General features: G+C 39.6%; 1 protein-coding gene across 25 annotated transcripts in view; it reads right to left on the reverse strand.

Annotated features, from left to right (window-relative positions):
- Positions 1-22368, reverse strand: part of EPB41L3 (erythrocyte membrane protein band 4.1 like 3) — a 178152-nt gene that overhangs the window by 45574 nt on the left and 110210 nt on the right. For all 25 annotated transcript variants that reach the window (XM_059140635.1, XM_059140639.1, XM_059140641.1 and 22 more), the window contains 2 exons: positions 6192-6296; positions 4770-4812 (listed from right to left, as the gene is read on the reverse strand). In XM_059140635.1, coding sequence (XP_058996618.1) covers positions 4770-4812; positions 6192-6296 — 148 coding nt within the window. The remainder of the gene's footprint in view (positions 1-4769; positions 4813-6191; positions 6297-22368) is intronic.

Consider the following 22368-nt stretch of genomic DNA (forward strand, 5'->3'; position numbering starts at 1 on the left):
CCACTCATCCAGATCTGCACTTAGGGCTGGATCAGCTTCAGATTCTCTCTCCCTCCCCCATCTGGGGCTCCACCGTTTGCACGTGCACACATTCTCGGTCTCTAAAATAAATAACTTTTTAAAAAAAGATTTTCTTTATTTGATAGAGAGAGAAAGGGAACACAGGCAAGGGAGTAGGAGGGGGAGAAGCAGGCTTCCCACTGAGTAGGGAGCCTGACATAGGGCCTGATCCCAGGACCCGGGGATCATGACCTGAGCTGAAGGTAGCCGCTAATGACTGAGCCACCCAGGTGCCCCAAATAAATAAAATTCTTTAAAAAAAAAGGGGGGGAGGGTTATAAGAAAGATAGTTCAAAGCAAAATCCTCAGGGCAGGAAAAGGAATTTCAAACTATAGTTGGTTTAAGAATCTGAGGTACTTGCTAAAAATGTCAATTTCTAGGCTCCACCCAGAGACTTTCATTCCAGAGATTGGGAAATATGGCCTAGAATTGTGGTTTTAATCAACCCCCTTGTGGTTTGATTACAGGCGGGCTTGGGAATCATACTATGAAAATCACTAATCCCAAGAAATCCATTTTCATGAGGTTATAACCCAAACAACTGCAAGGTTTTGTGGGGTATTATTTTTAAAGAGAGGGAAGTTTCAAAAACTACAGTCTACACCCTAATCAAGAGGAAAAAATCTAGTTAAATAAGGCGTAAGATTTGAAATTAACGAGAGGCAGATTAAAGTTCAAATGTATATCCCCATAAGGATTCTGACAGAAACAAATTGAGTGGGAAGGCATGGTTATGTAATGAATGGGCTTGCAAACCCTAATCTGCTCAGATGGTGGTCCTGGATAGACACAGGAAATGAAACCACCTGAATGCATTAAAATGATATTCCTGTATGCCGATATAGGATTTAGAGTCACAAATTTATGATGGGAAACTATGAAACCGAAGAGAGTCCATTCTTATAAAAAATTCTAATTTTAGGATTGTATGGCTGCCAAATCTTGGAAACTTTAAGTATGCTGCATTCACAGCATAAAATTACTATAAATTATTACATATAGATCATATACTCCATATTATGAAATTATATCATATATATAATACAGTATATTTAGAAATTTAAACATCTGAGTCTGCATAAAAAATGACTAGCATTGTAATTTTTTCTCCTAAGAGCAAACTCTTCAGTTTCAGAATTTTCTATTTCTCATCAGTTTGCAACTTAAAAGCTTTATCAGGTTGCTCGCCATTCTCTTGGAGATCTCATTCTAGAGACATTCTATGCACCAACAACAGGAAAAGAAAGGAAACATCCTTTAATCATTTATACAAGTGTGTCTAAATATACACACACATATCAACGGAAGTGTAGTTGACACTCAATGTTATACTAGTTTCCAATGTACAACATAGTGATTTGACAACTCCAGACATTATGCTGTACTCCCAAGCGTAACTGCCATGCACCACCATACAACACTATCACAATACCACTGACTAGATTCCTCAAGCTCTATCTTTCATCTCTGTGACTTACTCATTCGATAACTGGAAGTCTTGTATCTTCCACTCTTCCTTTCACCCATCTTTGCCCATCCCTCCCCCACCAATCGCCAGTAGCTATAAGTTTGTCCTCTGTATTTGTGGATCTGTTTCTGCTTTTTTTGGTTTTGTTTCTCAGATTCCACACATAAGTGAAATCATAGGATATTTCTCTTTCTCTGTCTGCTTTATTTTACTCAGCACAGTACACTCTAGGTCAGTCCTTGTTGTTGCAAATGGCAAATCCCATTCTTTTTTATGGCTGAGTAGTATTCCGCCACAGCTTCTAATCCATTCATCTACTGATACTTTGGCTGCTTCCATTATCTTGGTTATTATAAATAATGCTGCAATAAACACAGGGTTGTATACATCTTTTTAAATTACTATTTTGATTTTCTTTGGGTAAAGACCCAGTGGTGGAATTACTAGATCGTACGGTATTTCCATTTTTAATTTTTTGAGGAATCTCCATACTGTTTTCCATAGTGGGTGCACCAACTTACATTCCCACCATCAGTGCATAAGGGTTCCTTTTCTCCACATCCTCACCAACACTTGTTTGTTGGTAGTGGGTAGTGGATTGGGAAGGGACAGGAGGAGAGGGAGAGAGAGATTGTGATCTGAGCCAAAAATCGAGAGTTGGACACTTAACAGACTGAGTCACCTCCTATTGTCTTTTTGATTTTAGCCTTTCTGACGGGGTGAGGTGATATCTCATTGTGGTTTTGATCTGTGTTTCACTGTTATCATTTATATTTAGGAAAAGGAGGTGATGGTACAATAATTCTGTTGGAGAGGATAATAGTTCTCTGCCTTGGCAGAATGTGAATTTTACAGAAAGAGGGCATTTGGGTGCATGGGTAACAATAAGGAATACAGATAAAAATAACCAAATTCAATTAAAAAAATTGCAATTGTCCTTGATTCCTCCTTTATCTTCAGGACTGTCACTCAGTGCTCTTTATGTTATCGTTAGCCTAATCTACCTGATGAAAAAAAATTCCTTTAAATCTCATGTTCTGATTGTCCACTTTCTTCTCTTAGAAGAGGAGGTAGGAGGGACACCTGGATGGCTCAGTGGATTAAGCATCCTCTTGGATTCAGCTCAGGTCATGATTTCAGAGTGGGAGATAGAACAGAAGGTGGGAGATAGGATAAATGGGAAGTGAAGGGGAAAAAGAATTCCATTAACAACAGATAAAAAAACTAACATTTATATAGCTTTTCTTCTGCCAATATTGTGATTTATCCCAGATATTTATATTTTCAAAGGAATTGGAATTATTAATCACCCAAGTAAGAAATAGCATTTCATTAATTAGATGACTACAGAGAACTTTATGCACACAACGCAATAGGATATATATTCACCACATCTGCTTTGAGTAAATCCATAGGATTCTTGGAACATATTTATCATCTTAAATCATCTTACTTTTTTTATTAGGGCTCTTGGAACAAAAAGAAGGAGTGTTTTCACATCTGGAGCTGTCCCTGGTTTCAATTCCAATTTATTTCTAACTTGATTATAAAATTTCTCTCAAAAATGTGGTAAAGATGTTTTAGTTGTATACATAACCATCAGTTTCTGTAATATCTAGAAGGAGAGCTTTTTATTTTTTATTTTTTTGGAGATACTATCTTCTATTAAGCCATTTCAAAATGCTCACTACCACTTTTTATTAGCACTTGATGTGTTTTGATATTTCAACACATTCAAAGGCAATGGAAATACTTGCTCTTTTTTAATAGGAAATTGTTGAAAACTTCCATGGGCATGACATTCTCATTAATGTATTGCTCTTAAATTTATTCTTCAACTAGATTTAATTGTTGGAAAAATTTATCAAGTTTATTGACAAAAAATCACTTTAAAAATTAACTAGTTATTTATAGTAATAAAGATTATCCATTGTCTATAGTAAAAGAGCTACAGAAAAGGGTTAAAATAAAAAAAAATTCCTCTTTCTTAACCCCATATACTGTGGTACCACTTCTGGAGGTACTTACTACTGACAGCTTTTGTGCTCTTCCAAAATTTATTACATATATACATATGCATGTATATGTATGTATGTGTGTGTGTGTGTATAAATATATATACATATATATATATACTTTTATATATATATACACAACTTCTTTAAAGCAGATGTCACTTGTCTCACTAATGAGAACTGAAACACATTCTATCTCATTCTATTAATAGTTGCTTAGTATTTCAAGGTATGGTTATTCCATGACTGATTTAATCCATTCTTTATAAATGGATATTTAAGTTGCTTCTAGTTTTCTGCTATTGCAAACAATATTATAACAAATTTTCATGCATGTACACATATATATATCCTCCCCTCTTATACATATGCTGGATGAATCTGTACAAATAAAATTAAGGGTCAAAGAATAAGCGCATTTTAAATTTTAATAAAGACTGAATATTTATTATTAATATTAAATTTATTTAATATTGAATTATATACTAACCATATTAAATAACACATAAAATATTAAATTAATATTTAATGCTGAAACTCTCAAAGGGTTGTACCAACTTGTCCTTCTATTAGCTGTGTCCATAGTTGCTAGTGCAGTGCATCAATAAACTTTTAGATCTCCGTTAACCTGAATAAGTGAAAAACGGTATCTTGTCCTAATGTGCACTAAATGGTTTGTAAGATTCAGCAACTTGTCTTGTACTTACTAGCTACCTGTGTTTCAGTTTTGTGGGTTGCCCTTGCAATTGCTGGAAACATAGATTTCTTAACTTGCCTTTAGGGACCAAGGAAAGAGGTTGTCACGAAATAGTAAATTTATATCTGACTTGTTATTCCATTTCTAAACCATTCACTAACTACCACCTTTAGCTTGACTTTTCTACTTTTGTGGCAGTTAGGCTTAATTTAACATTAATAATTACGTTGGGAGCTTTTAAATGGTTAATTGCCAACTGGAGCATCACTTGATTAAATCGTATCGCACATTCTGGGAACATGCAGGGGAATAGGTCAAATGTCATAGTCATTTAATTCCCAAGCTGTGATGATTAAAAATGGGTATTTAAGCTAGATCAACCTGTCAGAGATAAAATCTGAGATCTTAATCTGTCTTTTAAAAAATACTGTAGTCACACTAGCCGTGTGGGTAGGGGCCACCAATTCAGACAACCCTGCTCTCTGAAAATCTTCACATCACCATGTAAAATAATCCAAAAGAACTTACTTCGAATCTGTTTTTTTATTTCCTTAGCAGGGTCCAGCCAATTCTGAAAAGGAAATGACAGTTTGAATTTGAACCGGAGAAGAATAAAAACAACTTGATGATGATCACGTACTAAGCGTATTTCAAAATGCATGGTTACTGGCTGGCCCTCCAAGCTGGGTCCTTCCCCGACAGCTGGTGCTCTTCAGCAGGCCCTGTGAGGGCCCAGGCACGAACCTAATGAGAGAATGTGTGTGTGCATGCACAATTCATGCGTGACAAAATTCCTTTCTTTTACAACACTACCTTCAAAGATTCCAGCTAGTACAGCAACAGAGGAGAAAAAAAAATAGTGGAATTCAATGTTCAAAGAAGTTACTAGAATGAATTAAAGATACATAATGTCCGAGGTGCCTGGGTGGCTCAGTGGGTTAAGCCTCTGCCTCCGGCTCAGGTCATGATCTCAGGGTCCTGGGACTGAGCCCCACATCAGGCTCTCTGCTCAGCAGGGAGCCTGCTTCCCCCACCCCATCCCCCTGCTTGCTTCTCTGCTTACTTGTGATCTTTGTCAAATAAGTAAATAAAATCTTAAAACAAAACAAAACAAAACAAAACAAAACAAAAACACATAATGTCCACTGATGTCCTGGCCATTCAGGCCCACAAAGTGATTTCCATGGCTATAGATTCTTAGGCACTTGCCTAACACCTGCTTGAAATTTATTATTTTCCTCATCAGAAAACTCAGATGCTCAATAACGAAGTTAGACATTGTTCAGTGAATTGGGTAGGCATTAAGTATGATTCATTGCACAACATCAAAACAAATAACATCTATGAGCAAAATTTCTTTGACTTGGTTCCTCACAAGAACACAAAGGAACAATTTCCTCTTCTTTATTTTTCAGGTAGTAGTGGGAATTAGTGAGGCAAAGCCCCGAGCAGACTGCATTACTCAGGTGTAAGCGTCTATAGAAGTATTAAATTAAACATTAAATACCTGCTGAATACATTAGATAAGGCTCCAGTCAGCAAACGACCCATGTCATATTTCAATTTTTAAGAATATGGAAGCATACTAAGATGAATTAGGAACAGGACAGCAGTCAGGGAACATGTTTTCTATGTAAGAGTCAACGTATTTGATTTTCATGGGCTCAAATTCACTGAAATACATCATCCCAAAAAAGTACCATATAAAATGCTTTCCTAGAACCATAAATAACTCATGTGAAAAACGGAATTTCTCTTTCCAGAATATTCAAGATTAAAGGTAATCATCAATAATATCTTTCATAAAGAAATAAGGCAATTAGCAGCATTTAGGGACTGAAAGGAGTAAACAGAGGAGTGGAAAAGGATACACCGACTTAGTTTTCCTTCCCTTTCTTACAGTAACGAGCAGTTCGAGACATACGTTTTATATTGCTTTTAATCACTCACCTTCTGGTTTTCAGCATCTCGATACGTAAGCCCAAAATAGTCTTTTTCTAGCAAATTCAGATGTTCACATACTTTATCAAACAGCACCTGGCCTCTGGAGCGTTTCTGTGGAAAACAAAGCAAAACAAATCAACACACATAAAGTTCTCTCAATTGCCACGGATAAAAGTGGGTAAAATTTGACATATGGCTTGCTACAGCTTATGTGACGCCCACGTGTGATCACTATGTTCTCTTTAACTAATGAAAAGGTTCAATGAAGTGGGTTGTCACCCACAAAACCGGGTCTCTACAACCAACAGACAAAACCAAAACTCACCCGTGCCACTAAGGACAGTAGTAACCCATGGATGATTTTCTAAATTTTTTATTTTTAAAGATTTTATTTATTTATTTGAGAGAAAGAGAGAGCAAGAACACAAGCGGGAGGAGCAGCAGAGGGAGAGGGAGAAGCAGGCTCCCCACCGAGCAAGGAGCCCATTGCAGAATTGGATTGCAGGACCCTGGGATCATAACCTGAGTAGAAAGCAGATGTGTAACAACTGAGCCACCCAGGGGGCCTGAGTGGATGATTTCTAAACAGAAGTAGCTGGGGAAATGATGTGGGGCTTGGAAGTCTGAAACATCTTGTGAAATATAAAAATCTTGAGAGTCAAAGAATATAAAGGACCAACGTGAAAGCCATGTTTCAGAATGTCCTAACTCAGTCCTGACGCAATCAGATTTGGAGTCTGGGAATAATCAAGCCTATTCCTTATCTTAGGCAGACTTACCTTGAAGACTTTCTAGTTGAACCCTTACTTAGAAATTCCGTTACCTTCATTAGTTTATTATTGTGGGTTTTTGTGTGTGTGTCACAAATTTCAGTTTTTCATTAGTGTTCTACTTTCTCTTAATTTCTTTTTGAGAAATCCTTCCTATTAGACATAAAATGTTAAGTTTAAAGATTTTAGTTATTATTTATAAATATGAGATATAGATATTTATGCTGCATTTTTTTAGCATGACGCTGTCACTTGCAGAAAGGAGAAAGGTAATCTTCTGAGGAATAAAAATCTACCAGCTTAGGCAAGGATGCGGAGAAAGGGGAACCCTCCTACACTGTTGGTGGGAATGGAAGCTGATGCAACCACTCTGGAAAACAGCACGGAGGTTCCTCAGAAAGTTGAAAATAGAGCTACACTACTACCCAGCAATAGCACTACTGGGTATTTACCCTAAAGATATAAATGTAGTGATCCAAAGGGGCACATGCCCCTGAATGTTTATAGCAGCAATGTCCACAGTAGCCAAACTACAGAAAGAACCTAGATTTCCATCAACAGATGAATGGATAAAGAAGATGTGGTATACATATACAATGGAATACAATGCAGCCATCAAAAGAAATGAAATCTTGCCATTTGCGACAACATGGATGGAAGTAGAGGGTATTATGCTTAGCTAAATAAGTCAATCGGAGAAAGACAACTATCATATGATCTCCTTGATATGAGGAAGTGGAGATGTGGAGATGCAACATGGGTGGTTTGGGGGTAGGAAAAGAATAAATGAAACAAGATAGGCTCGGGGGGGAGACAAACCATAAGAGACTCTTAATCTCAAAACAAACTGAGGGTTGCCGAGGGGAGGGAGTGGTGAGGTTATGGATATTGGGGAGGGTATGTGCTATGGGCAGTGCTGTGAAGTGTGTAAACCTAGCGATTCACAGACCTGTACCCCTGGGGCTAATAATACATTATATGTTTATAACAAAAAAAAATCTATCAGCTTAATTTACTGTGATACCCAGTATCACGTCTTCATGAAAACCTTCAAAGGTCTTTCAGCCTCACCTTGTTTCACCTTCACCTTCTTCAAGGCCAACCTGGCCTTGGAGACTGAGATGGATGAAATGGCAACAGGTTAAACTAAACCATGTTTTGTTTGTATCTTAACAACACTTCACACCTAATGCATTAAGCATATTTGCCTTTAAGATTTAATGTAATAACAATGAGAGATGTAAAAATTGATAGACAATGTGCATGCCAAAATAGTAAGTATTCAGAAACCTTTAAGTGCTATGTATTACTATGCAAATGTAATTATATTGGAAGTTAATTGCTCAGCCCCCTGAAGCATGACTATTTAGGAAAAAAGATAAATTTATGATAGAAAAGGAAAGCCTAAATTGTGGTTAGCTAAATAATCAATGATGTGTTTGTAAAAAGTTTAATAATGCATGAAAATAAATTACATATTAGCAAAACTACATAATAACATTGTTCAATGGATATGAATAAGTGGTAGGACAATGAAGTGCTGCTCGCTGGTTTAAATCTTTTATTTATAAATAACAGCTTATCACATCTGAATAATGTTTAACAGATTAGAAAGTTTTCATTAAAAAAAAAAAAAAATGGCTCTTCCAATGGCTTCTACTGGTATTATCTTCAGTTGACAGATCAGAACACAGAGGTTCAGAGAAGTTCTATGAGAGTGGCAGTATTATATAATTGCCAGTGGTGGTTTTAGCAGATTAACCTGGGTTTGAATCTTTCTGTTCTTTGCAGCTGTGTGAACCTGTTTTTCCCTCCATAAAATGGGTATGGTACTACTTCCTTCTTTGGAATGGATGACATTAACATAAAACAAAGTAAACCTGGGCCCAGTGGTGGCACATATCAAATATTCCATAAACATTAGCTATTGTAGCCCAAGTGACCAACAAGTAGCAGGATCCGTAATGTAGAACTTACCCTGTATGCACTTTTGCTCTTGGAGCAAATATACAACTCCTCATGGTGGCAATAAGTAGTTCAGTAGTAACAGATCCTGCTCTTTCTTTAGATGTTAATTACCTGCTTACTACCTAATTGCTTTAGCTAGACCACAATATTTATAGACACGTATGATACCCCCCTTCCATACACACACCAGCATCTGGCCCAAGTACTTTCTCAATGAGTAAAAGTAAAACAAAACAAATACAAATTCAAATAAATAAACTCTTCTCTACAGAGCCGCCTCTATTTTCTGACCCAGCAGCCCCTTGACTGTAGAATTATTTCTGAATATGCTGCAGGCTGCCTTGGGCATTGTTTTAATTAGCTGTCTTCTGGCTGCTGTGCTCTTGCCTTTGTCTAACAGGTGGCATGGATTAGCTCAAGCACAGACCACTATACTAACTAGATCTTACTTTTCCGGCTTCTCACAATTTGATTTCTACTGATTCGTAGCTCTCCCTTGGATAGACCAGATTTTTTTTCTTACGGAATATTTTATACCTATTTTGAACACCATCGTTCTTAAGGCAATTACGTAACGGTCCATTCTTCACAATGGAGTTTGTTTATTTGTCCCCCCCCCCCCCCCCAAGAACCAAGATAAGTAGTCAAGGCTCTACCATAGATGGTTATACGTAAATAGTAAGATTCCTACCAGCTAAATATCACAGCCACCAGCTAGGTCGTGACACTGGAAAAGCCTTTTCAATTACTTGGGTCTTCATTTTCTCACCCTGGAGTGAGGATGTAAGATTCTATGGAGCAAGGCTGTCATGGGCTTCAGGCTATGATTGGGTCCCCTGTGTCATGGCAAAATTACAAATTTTGGCTGTGGCTTCGGCATCCTTTCGCATACCAGATGAGAAAGAATGCCAGTGGTTGGAGCTGGACTGATCTTCCAGCCCTAGGTAGCATCACTCCTAACTCTCCTAAACCCCTGATTCTTCTAACTCAGATTATTATTATTCTGCACACCATTCAACTTTTCAAGGCTAGTATTTCTACTTATTGACATCCGTGAATGTTTAGGTAACGACATTGAACATATTTGACTAAAGCTCAACAATTAGACTGAACTTAACGAATTTACATTAAATATTTGGTTGCTGAAGACATATCAGATCTAAGTACTTTACTGTCATTGGCTTGTTTATATATAGCCACAATGAGTCAAGAATTGAGTAAACAATGTTGACAAAGGTTTTTCTAAATTAACAGATCATTTACCTAACTAGAGAAGATAATAGTTTTTAGTCTTGTTTGCAGTTTCATGAGTTAAGTCATGTCTCTGACTCAACGACATTCACAGTTCATGTATACCATTCACTATCAATCCCTGAACATCCAGAAAAGTCAATTTTGAATTCCTAGAGTAATGAACTAATGGCAGACTGCATTCTTTCTGTCCTCTTTTCTCCACTAAAAAACTGGGTTTCTGTTTCTGATAAAGTAAATGGAGATATTACAGCCCAGCAGTCAAAGACTTTAAATATCTAAAGAAGGGTAAATCCCCAAGCAATATGAACAACTTTCCTTCTTAACTATTTTAATTTAAAAATTTGCCATTTTGACTCATAAAGTGTTGAATGTTAGAAGTGTGTCAAAAGAGAAACACTTAAAGAGAATCAAAGGACAAGCCACAGAATGGGACAAAATATTTGCAAAGACATATCTGATAAAGGAATGGTACCCAAAACACACAAAGAACTCTTAAATTCAATAATAAGAAAACAACCAAACTACAAACTGTGCAAAAGATCTAAACAGTTACTTCACAGAAGACATACAGGTGTCACAGGACTCTGGGATCATGACCTGAGCTGAAGGCAGTCGTTTAACCAACTGAGCCACTCAGGTGTCCAGACAGCCTAGCAGTTACTTACAGAACTAAACATATTCTTTCTTTCTTTTTTTAAGTAGAGCAAAGACTTTATTTATTTTATTTTATTATTATTTTTTTAAAGATTTTATTTATTTATTTGACAGACAGAAATCACAAGTAGGCAGAGAGGCAGGCAGAGAGATAGAGGGGGAAGCAGGCTCCCCGCTGAGCAGAGAGCCCGATGTGGGGCTCGATCCCAGGACCCTGAGATCAGGACCTGAGCTGAAGGCAGAGGCTTTAACCCACTGAGCCACCCAGGCGCCCGAAAACTAAACATATTCTTACCATATGATCCAGCCATCATACTCCTTGGTAATTACACAAAGGAGGTGAAAATTTATGTATAAACAGAAACCTACACGTAGATACTTTTAGCAGCTTTATTCAACACTGTCAAAACTTGGAAGCAACTAAGATGTCCCTCAGTAGGTGAATGGATAAACAAGCTGTGTTATAATACAGACAATGGGATATTATTCAGCACTAAAAAGAAACAAACTATAAGGCCATGAGGAGACATGGAGGAACCTCAAAGACCTACTACTAAGTGAAAGACGACACTCTGAAAAGGCTGTAGGTATGATTCCAGCTATAAGACATTTTGGAAAAGGCAAAACAATGGAGAAAGTAAAAAGATTAGCAGTTGCCAGGGATTAGGGAAGAGAGAGAGGCAAGTAGGTGAAGCATGAAAGATTGTCAGGGCAACAAACTATTCTGAATGGTACTATATGGTGGATACATGTCGTCATACATTTGTCCAAACCCATGGAATGTACAAAGAGTGGACCTTAATTACACTATGGGCTCTAATGAATAATAACATCTCAACATCATTTCAGTAATTATAATAAATGCAGCAGATGGATATAAAATGTTGAAAATATGGAAGGGGGCAGGAGAAGGGAGTTTGAGGGGGTTATGTGAGAAGTCTCTACTTTCTGCTAAATTTTTCTGTAAACCTAAAACTGCTCAAAAAAGAGGATTACTTAATGTAAAATAAATACTTAATGTATTTTTTAATGTGTAATGTTTACTGTATAATTATCTTATATTTTAAATTGTTAATAATTTAGGGGTACCTGGGTGGCTCAGTGGGTTAAAGCCTCTGCCTTTGGCTCAGGTCATGATCCCAGGGTCCTGGGATCGAGCCCCACATGGGGCTCTCTGCTCTGCGGGGAGCCTGCTTCCTCCTCCCTCTCTGCCTGCCTCTCTGCCTACTTGTGATCTCTGTCAAATAAATAAAATATATTTTTTTAATTGTTAATTTGTTAAAACTTTAAAAAGTTAAGAGTTAAGCTCCAAATGATTTTACTAGGAGTAAATGAAAACTTCAAATTTTTATTGAATGTAAATATTTGAGAGAAATCAAAAACTTTAGTCGCAACACATACCAATGGTCAAAGTAAAATCATTCCGAAAAGGTGCCATGCCTTTCATCCTATGTCCCTACACACCAGGAACCCCTGCAAGCGAACCCACCATGATCTGGTACCAAGCAGAAGCTGGGTGACGCATCAACGCGGTTGCTCAGGCTCAACATCACACAACTAGGGAATCTAAACTACGAGCAACAAGGTCATCAAACAGCTGAGGTTCAGAAGCTCTACTTGCTTTGGGCACTAAATTCAAGAGGATTCATCCATCCACCATCACCACTCACATACAGCAAACGAATTAAGCTCTTCTGTAGCATCAGGGAAACTTCCCACCAAGTCAAAGGTCAAGGTCATTCAGTATCGTCAACAGTACAGTCTGTAAAACCTTGCTTTTCAATGTACTGCTCATCAACCAGCATCACTTGGCAAGTCTATAATAGTATTTGCTCATTTTGTTTGTCCATTATAAGAGTAATTTTAAAATATTAATTTCTAGCACTTGAGTATGGGGGGTTTCAAACATATACCAAAGTGGAGAGGACGATATAACGAAGCTCTGCAAATGTGTCACCCAGTTTCAACAAATGCCTTCCGAGGACCATAACTTTGAGTCATTTAGAGTTCAACCCAATTCATCCTTCCCCTGGTTATTCTGAAGCATTTCAGCAAATAATTTTATCACTTTCTGTCTTAAGAATGGAACCCTACTTTAAAAAAAAAATGTAATCTCGGGGTGCCTGGGCAGCTCTGTTTTGAGTCGCCTGCCTGCCTCTGGGGGTTGGCTCAGGTCATGATCTCAGGGTCCTGAAATCGAGCCTGACGGGGCTCCAAGCTCAGCAAAGAGTCTGCTTGTCCCTCTCCTTCCCCCTTTGCTCCTCCCCCCACTCTCTCTTTCTCTCTAATCTTTTTTAAAAATGTAATCTCAATACTTCTAAGCAAAATTAGCCGTCTTTATCATCAAAAATCTAATCAGCACAGATCCTCCTCCATTTACAGTGGGGTTGCATCCTATAAACTTGAGTATAACTTGAAAGTATCTTAAATTAAAAAAAGAAAAAGAATAGCTTAAGTTAAAAAAAAATATATATACCAAGTTAAAAATGCACTTAAGGGGTGCCTGGGTGGCTCAGTCATTAACCGTCTATCTTTGGCGTGGGTCATGATCCCAGGGTCTTGGGATCAAGCCCGACACTGGGCTCCCTGTTTGGTGGGAAGCCTGCTTCTCCCTCTCCCACTCTCCCAGCTGTGTTCCCTCTCTTGCTGTGTCTCTGTCAAATAAATAAATAAAATCTAAAAAATTAAAAAAAAAATGCACTTAACACATCTAACCTAAGAAACATCATAGCTCAGCCTCACCTACCTTACATGTGCTCAGAACACTCATATGAGCCTAGAGTTGGGCAAAATCAACTAACGCTAAGCCTATTCTATAATCCAGTATTGCATTATCTCAGATAGTTCTGCGAATAGCGTGCTTAAAGTGACAACCAGAATGGCTGCATGGACACAGACAGAATGGCTGTAAGTGTATCGGCTGTTTAACCTCATGCTGGCCCGGCTGCCTGGGAGCTGTCGCTGCTGCCTGTGCCCGGCATCATGGGCAAGTCACTAGCCTACGAGAAGATCCAGACTCAGAAACTAAAGTATGGATTCTCCTGACTGTGTGTCACTTTCTTTCCATCATGAAGTCAAAAAATTGTTAAGTTAAATATCACCATAAGTTACAGACTGTCTGTATTTTAATTTCCCCAATTGTTTAAAAGATTTTTGTTTCTTTTTCAGTTTGGGAAGTCCACGGCTGATGTATTCTCCAGCCTCCATCTGCAAGTTCTCCATTTATCTTCGTTTTATCCTTGAAATTAATTTAAGAGACCAGGTCAATTGTCTGCAGCGGTCTCTCAGTCTAGACCTTTCTGTCTGCATCTCCATGGTATAATTTAATGTGTTCCTCCGTCTCCTGTATTTCCTGAAACCTGGAAGTCACATCTAGAAGCTTGATCCAATTCTGGTTTGACTGTTTTCCACTGGGCGATGCTGTGTAATTTCATCAGGAGGCATCAAACAACTCTTGCCCCTTTTTTTCGTGATACTGGCAGTCTCCGATGATCATTGCCCTAGATCCATTAATGTGAGGTTGTGAGATGAGCATATTTGAATCCTAATCATGCCTCCTGCCTTTACTACTTGGGAGTGGTTTATGAGGAGACACTTCTTTTTGTCGCTAATACTTGTTGCCTAAATGCAGTTTGATGATGAAAGTCAAGATCAATGATCACTCCTTTTCTCCTTTGTCCAATGTTAAGATAGTAAGATCCTCCTTCCAGTATCATCCTTCCAAAGCCACCAACTAGAAATTTTGTTTTAGATGATCACTATGAACTCACGGACTTAAACAGGTTTGATGGGTTTCAATCCACTGCAGCCACTCCCCATTTTGATGCTCTGAATGTCCCCATCTGCTCTACTTTGCCTCGTGCTGGTCACGTGTCACTCATCTTCATGAGGCTTCTCCAGGGCCACGTCTTTAAAGCATTTCCTGTCCTCCCAACCTCATGTGATTTCTCGCTTTTTCTCTCTCCTCTGGGCATTATGGCATTATACAGCACAGAGGGCACTTGCCATACCCTGCTGTCTCTGTCTACATGTACCTTCAACCCTACTAACTATAAAGACAGTCCCTAGAGGCATCATGCTTCCTGTATGTTCCTTCTGTGGAGTTTCCTTTTGGTCAAATACCATTAAGAAATTAAAAAGATAACTTGAGGGTCGCCTGGGTGGTTCAGTTGGTTAAAGCAACTACCTTCAGCTCAGGTCATGATCCTGGAGTCCCAGGATGGAATCCCACATCAGGCTCACTGCTCATCAGAGTGTCTGCTTCTCCCTCCGACCCTCTCCCCTCTCATACACTCTCTCTCACTCTCTCAAGTAAATAAATAAATCTTTAAAAAAAATAAAAGTAACTTGATAAAACTCCATGAAAAATTTTTCTGACTAGCATATTATAACCAATGTCATAGGACCCTGTGAATATTTAAAAAACACCAATGCCCAGAAACTCATCTCATCAAACCAGAATTTCTGAAGCTGGGTCCAAGGCATTTACGTGTTTTCAAGATGCCCAGGCGATTCACACAATCATCGCTGAAATGTTCACTTTAAGTTAAATTATTTTTATGACTTGAAACTCTTAATGTGAGGACTCTACAGCAATTTTTCTTTTTTTGAGAAAATGTGTAACCACCTCCAATTGAGCTTAGCCCCCAAGCAGTTTCATCTAGGCCTCCTGTATCAACAATCATAGCTGCATTATAATAAAATGTACATATATACACACATGATTAAAATCTAATCCAACACATTTTCTTAAGAAATGTAAGTTCCCAAGAAACAAAAAAAAAAAAAAAGAAAAAAAGAAATGACATGACAAACCAGCCAAATGCTGAAGTAAAATGATGCAAATGAGAAAAGATCGACCACAAAACCATTAAGAAAATTTGCATTTTAAAATGCATTTATACATTTTAAAATGCATAAAATATGCAAACTAGAAATGTTTGAGTTGTTTTTTTTTTTTTTTTTAAAGATTTTATTTATTTGACAGAGAGAGATCATAAGTAGGCAGAGAGGCAGGCAGAGAGAGAGAGGAGGAAGCAGGCTCCCTGCGGAGCAGAGAGCCCGATGCGGGACCCGATCTCAGGACCCCGAGATCATGACCCAAGCCAAAGGCAGCGGCTCAACCCACTGAGCCACCCAGGCGCCCCGAGTTTTTCATTTTTTAAGGGATGGCATTTTCCTTTGTAGAGCTAAATATAGACTTTTACTTAAGAACTGCTGCATTACGAAAGAATAAGCCTAGACAGGTCGATAAAGATCTTGGTTTCCCCTTTTGCAATAGAACAGAGGCACTACTGGCTTCCCTAGCAGGTCAGGGTGGTGACTGGGAGGATCAAACACACAGCCCTGAGCTCTGGGCAGGCCAAGCGAGGAGCTCCTCACACATGACTTCAGGTGACCTGAAATGAGCTCCCATCTCCAGAAGCCAGTTCTTAACCTGTGCTGGAGATCGCAGCACAGACTAGGTATCCGCAAGAGACTTAACAAGAGGACTTGGTTTGGGCTTCTGTCCCCCAAACCTGCGAACCAGCCCGAGGGACGCTCTCCTCCAGCAAAGGCGAAACGCTGAAATTAGAGAAATTTGTGAAGTCAAATATGATCTCCTTGCTTGGGAAGATGGTTACAGTTATTATCTCTCCGAAGCTGCACAATCATGAAGAAAATGAGGCAGATCAAGCAGCTTTGCCTGAGAACAGGAGCTCATCATCAGTCTCTCTTTCTCAGGAAGGAGACGGGGCCAAAACTGGCACCAGTGTGCACGTATGTGCACTTTCAAGTCTCCTCAGAATTTATATATGCATTTCTTTAAACTACCACACTGAAAAACAGGGGTGGGGTTGGTGGTGGTGGTAATCCTCTTGTTATATTGGCTTAGGCTTAAAACTTGTGTTAATATAAAGGAAAATGTCTGCTAGTGAGAACTTTTAGGAAAACTGACACTTTTGTATCTCATTTTGGCTATTTTGAAGTTTGAAGGTGTGTCAGCGCTAGAAGTATTTATTCTTTCTGTCATACAAATGGACCACAGATTTTCTTTTGGAAATTAAATACTTCCATGTATTGTTATATGTTGTGAACTTGTATTTCTGCTCCCCAAAGACAGCAAACTGTCCATCTTTTTCAGTGCTCCTGATACATTGTTCCCTGATACAGCAGGCATTCAACATATGTGCCTGATAGGCACTAATGACATGAGTCTGAATAATCTTCCCTCACATTATCTTGGATTAAATCTTGAAGCAAAATGCCATCATTTTTTTGTGTGCGTGCTTCCTTCCCTAATTGCATTTTTCTGCACTGAATGCTTTTCTATTTCCCTTCCTCCCAAAGGTCAATCAGAATTCTCTTTATTTCTGATCGCATCACAACTTACCCGGCGTTCAGGACTGTCTGAAATGCTCAGCCAACTAGGCCAGATCGTGAGCCCAAACCAGACACCTGGACGCTATGTAAGTCAGCTTTTCCAGGGTTTTCCTTTTTCTCTTTTGGATTCTTGATAGAAAAACACTCCAATGCTGTCTGCCCTGAAGTTTAAGTGGAGAATGGATTTTTTTTTTTTTTTTAATCCACACCTGGAAAATACCAAGTGGCTGTAGTCAATGCAGGAATAAAAGATTCCTGTGTGGTCAGTGACAACAGTCCATAAACCCTTTCCAGAGATCTGTGTGGCTGGGAAGGTCTAAGTAGAAAGCTATGGCAGCAACTGCCTCATGTGTCTACTTCCTTTTTAGGCTTCTGGCTTACATGGACATTCAGTGCCCAGTTTGGTAATTAGTTCAGTATTATCCACACTGCCACTGCCCGAATCTATTCCTACAGGGGCAGGATTTAATGGGATCTTTCAGCCTTTGTACTGATCCCACATGTGATCCAGGCAGTGTCCTCAGAGAGAGCGGACATGAGAGGCAGACACAAAATTTCTTCGGTCCAGATGCTGCGTATGTTTCCAACCTTTCTTTAAATCCATGAGCAATTAGGTTTTCTCAGCAAGCCATGAGGGTCATCTCATTCAAACCAACGTTTCTCAATGACTGTATCACAACTACCCCATCATCAGTCATTTTTCTGCCACATTCGCACTCAGTTAAGTTAGCAACGATGACCTGCCATGTCCTGTTAAAAGAGGAATACTGAGGGGCACCTGGATGGCTCAGTGGGTTAAAGCCTCTGCCTTCGGCTCAGGTCATGATCCCAGGATCCTGGGACCAAACCCCACATTGGGCTCCCTGCTCAGCAGGGAGCCTGCTTCCTCCTCTCTCTCTGCCCACTTCTCTGCCTACTTGTGATCTCTGTCAAATGAGTAAGTAAAATATTTAAAAAAAAAAAAAAAAGAGGAATATTGAAACTCTTTCGTGGTCTTGGAAGTTTTTAAATAAATTAGTGATTTCCTTCCTTGTCTCAGTTGACCAGAGATTAGAATTCATCGGGCAGTATTGAAACATCTTTAACATGGGCGTCCCTAACCTATTCAAGTTTCTTTTCTCACCGTTCTGTTCTGAGTGAGGAACACAAGTCAGCCCTGTGACTGGACCCCTGGTTCTGCAGAGGTTGGCTCTCGAAGGTTAGACAAGTTAACTTTCTGAGCTTCACTGTTTTCATCACAAAAATAAGAATACCGATACTTCAGCTAGAACACAGGAAAGCATATCACCCAGCTCATGAAAAGCAATAGCCAGTAAATGCTGGTGACCATGACCAGGCCCTTTGAAGGGATAGGGAGCCCAGTACACTTGGGGTTTCTCATGCTGAGATCCGGTGTAGAGACTGACATGCTGTTGGAAGCATATTCTTTCTGCAGTGAAATCATCCCGCTTCTCTTGTGAAAAACAAATCTCACCATCTAGGTAAAACTGAGGAATTGTTGAAAAATAGTATCTATTCATAAACTGGGTATACATTCAATCACCATTTACATATGCACACACGCACACAAAATGTTTAATATATATTGGGTATACAGGCATATTTTGGTAGATGCTAGGCCGAAACACAAGGTAGTTATATATATATAATCCTACATATGGCATACAGTCCTGGCAAGACCAGAATGAATTTTTCCAATGCAACAGAACTGTCCTATGTTTTGACTGAGATTCAGTACACAGATACACTGGTGACAGGAGTCCCTTCCTGAACGAGAAGCCTCTCCACTTTTTTAAAAAGAGGACTTTTTCAACTCAGCCACAATCTGTTTCTGCCTTCATTTGTGAAAGCAATTTCAGCCTCTATTTGAAATCTGACTTTTGTGCTCAGAGACATGCACTGTGGTAGATAATAGCTTTCCAGAGAAGCATGCGTCTCCTTGGCCGGCAAAGACATCGGGCTTGGTATTTTTACAAAGAGTTTCACATCACCCATGTGAGATGTTGGCGGTGAACGATCAGACAACATTTCCTGCTGTTAATTGGGTAAGGATTCAGGTCACTAAGCCAAAGTGTGAAAAATGAATGCAGCAAAAGAGGCCTAAGAAAGAGGAATGTCTGAAAGAGAAACAAATCTGAATCATGTAAAATAACCATAGGGTCTAATTCTGAATGGTGTGGAACTCTGAGAATTCCTTCCTGCGAGAGGGAGAGGAAGGCCTTCATCTCTTTGCCAAGACCATTCTTTTTTGGTGGGGGGCGGGGGTGGTGGGGGTGGGCGGGGGAAATCAAACAGAAACCCGTATCATGATTTATAATTCATGCGGTCAAATAAAAAGCCCTTGGAAATGTAAATGTTGACAATGAAAACACGAGTTTTAATAATATCAATGTAATGAGTATACATGTGTGGCACAGTCACTAACTTGTCAAAGTCAGAAGGCATCAATGATCAAAACAATGTAAGAATAATACTGTCATTGCTTTCAACTAATAGGCAGTGAGAGAACCTCTGTCCTGTCCACTGTTTTAGCCTGTTCAGAGGGCAAGGCTGGAAGCAGGAGGAGGAAGGATATCAGCCTTGTTATATAGGCTACTCACATACTTTTAAAATATAATCACATCATTTTACCAGTTAAATATTAGTTTATATATTAAAATGCTCTTAGAATGTGTGAAAGACTTATAACGAACTACGAACATACCGCTGGAAAAAAACAGATGATTTCGCTTCAAGTGATACTTGGAGCAATCTTGTCTTCATGTGAGCATGTAATTCGGATTAGTACTTAAAAGCCAGTAGGTGGCCGTAGGGTTGGGGGGCGCATTTTTTCAATCATTAAGTATCTTGATTTTTTTTTTAAGTATCTTGATTTTATATACATTTCCTTCAACTATTTCTGACACATGTAGTATCTCGTATGCAGCACTCCAGGGTACAGCTGGCTCTACGGGTCAAAGGTCGGTACTGTTTTCTGACACTCTACGGGGACACCCTGATTTAATACTGCCTGAGCTCACAATCCGGAAAAGCCAGCACTAATCCTCTTTGCATGTCAGTGGGCACTCCTGTGCATGGGGTTGGGGAGAAGCCTGCTCAGCCCAGCTAAGAAGGGAGACCTGGTCCTAATTCTAGAACCAGACCAGACAGGGCCTGTCTCACGTCTGCAGAGTTAGGAAAAGCTAGAGGGGCAGGAGGTCGCTCTCACTGCAGCAGTTCTAAGTGCTCGTTTAACCTCCAAAGAATGCTCGTCACTGCTGTTCATTGAAAAGAAGATTATTTAAGTTTTGGGGTTTAAAAAAGAAAGGGTATTAGCAAATGGTAGTAAATAAGAATCACAAAAAACCTGAAATGATCCAGCAAATCGAATCAAGAAAAATTGCTTTTAGAGTAGGTATGCACAGGATTTTGCTCTAACAAGCACCTCTAACTTTTTTCTTTTCATGGGAAAATGAAAAACGTACTCAAGCAACGAGTAAAATACTACAAGCTTGTTCTGCTTTTTCTTGAACTCACGAGAAAGTAGGTATCTTTTCTGGCGCTTACCTGCACTAGGGGTTGAACTGGGAGGTCTGGGCCCGAGAGACTTTGAGGTGTTCCCAGGGGCTCACTCAATGCTGTTGCCCCTGTTGCCCCTTCTTTTACTGTCGGTGCTCTAAGCCAGCCCACCTACCCTCCCTGGGCATAACAAGGAGAGATGGGCAGCAAAATGCATGTGACCCACGATGCATTGTAGGATGTGAAGTCAAATTCCAAAGAGCTCACCCCGGAGATGTTATCACATTTATTTTAACTTCTGTTTTTACATTCAAAATCTCAGGGAGGATGAGTTTATGTGGGGAAGACCAGCATTTGACTCTCAGATTCAGGAGGGAGAGATGGTCTGGGACACAGCCAGCCCAGGTGTGAAGTTGGTAGGACCCCACCACAGCATGGAATGCCCTGTCTGCCTCTTCCGCTTCCCCACCACAAAGCATACCCCCCCCCCCCACCTCCTTCATACAGCCTTCCCTCAGCTCCTCCTCCTCTCAGGCTTCCTCTTGCCCAACTAGGTCTGCACAAGTCATCATTGTGCCTTGGAATGTTCTACACGCCAGTCTTTTAGTTTTCTTCTCAAGCAGCCCTTCTCCAGGACTCCATCCCTGACCTCCAGGACTTGCTCAAATGCCACACAGCTCTTGCTCCGCCTGGGTCAGGGTGACAGCTGTCCACTCGTTTCTCTATGATTTGAGTCGTGTCAATGTTAGCCTCAGGGAAGCAGCTTGACCTCATGACTGGATTCCCCGCACATATTACGGCAGCTGGCACGAAGCAGAATTAATGTTTCTCAATAGCAAAGAAAATCAAGTGAAATAAAAGCATCTGGGGTTGATTTCTTATTTCAAAATTCTTCAAAAACTGCTCTCATTTTTGAAATTTGTTCATGACCAATTTATTTATATTTTTCGACCACGTGGGTATTATCTACTCTGGCCAGATCTAGAGTCTTAGGTTTTTTTTCCCTATTTTTGCATGAAGACAGTGCTTTATCCCCACAAATGGCAAACCTATTAATTTTTAGAATCCCCTACAAATGTTGCAGGTTAACTTGCTAATACATTTCTCAAGGTTTCCTCAAGGTGCTGTGGTTCCAGTCCATTCCCTTCATTTGATATTTACCCCTTGCTCTGAAACAGAAAAACATTAAGGCTGGATCGTGGTTTCTAGGGACCTCCCTGACTCCACTAATTAGATCAGCCTGACCTTCCTGCTCTCAATAAACCTGTGTCTTCACAGCACGTGCATAGGAGGCATGGTCTCGCGACGAATGTGGACAGCAATCCAGGCACCTTGCAGGGGTGTGTTCTGGATTCTCTTTTTAAACTTTTATTTTAACTTCTTGGAAATGTAGGAAGGTTAGTCTCTTCTCCCTCATCTAACGATAGGAGAGGAGACAGATAAACAAAACGTCAGCTGCTGACTGGAGAGTTTGCTCTTCAGTGTGTAGTCGGTCTTGCCATCTCAAAAACTGTTCTAGAAGTGAAGTCTGTATTTTTGTGGCAACTGCAATATTTAACAGGCTCAAAGCTAATACTCAAAATAAAGGAGATGATGAGTATTTATGTAGCTGGGCACACAATCGGCTTTGAGGTTGTCCTGAAGCGTGCATTAGAAATTCCTGATGCTCTCAAGGT

This window comes from Mustela lutreola, chromosome 11 (assembly GCF_030435805.1).
Source record: "Mustela lutreola isolate mMusLut2 chromosome 11, mMusLut2.pri, whole genome shotgun sequence".
Taxonomy (NCBI): domain Eukaryota; kingdom Metazoa; phylum Chordata; class Mammalia; order Carnivora; family Mustelidae; genus Mustela; species Mustela lutreola.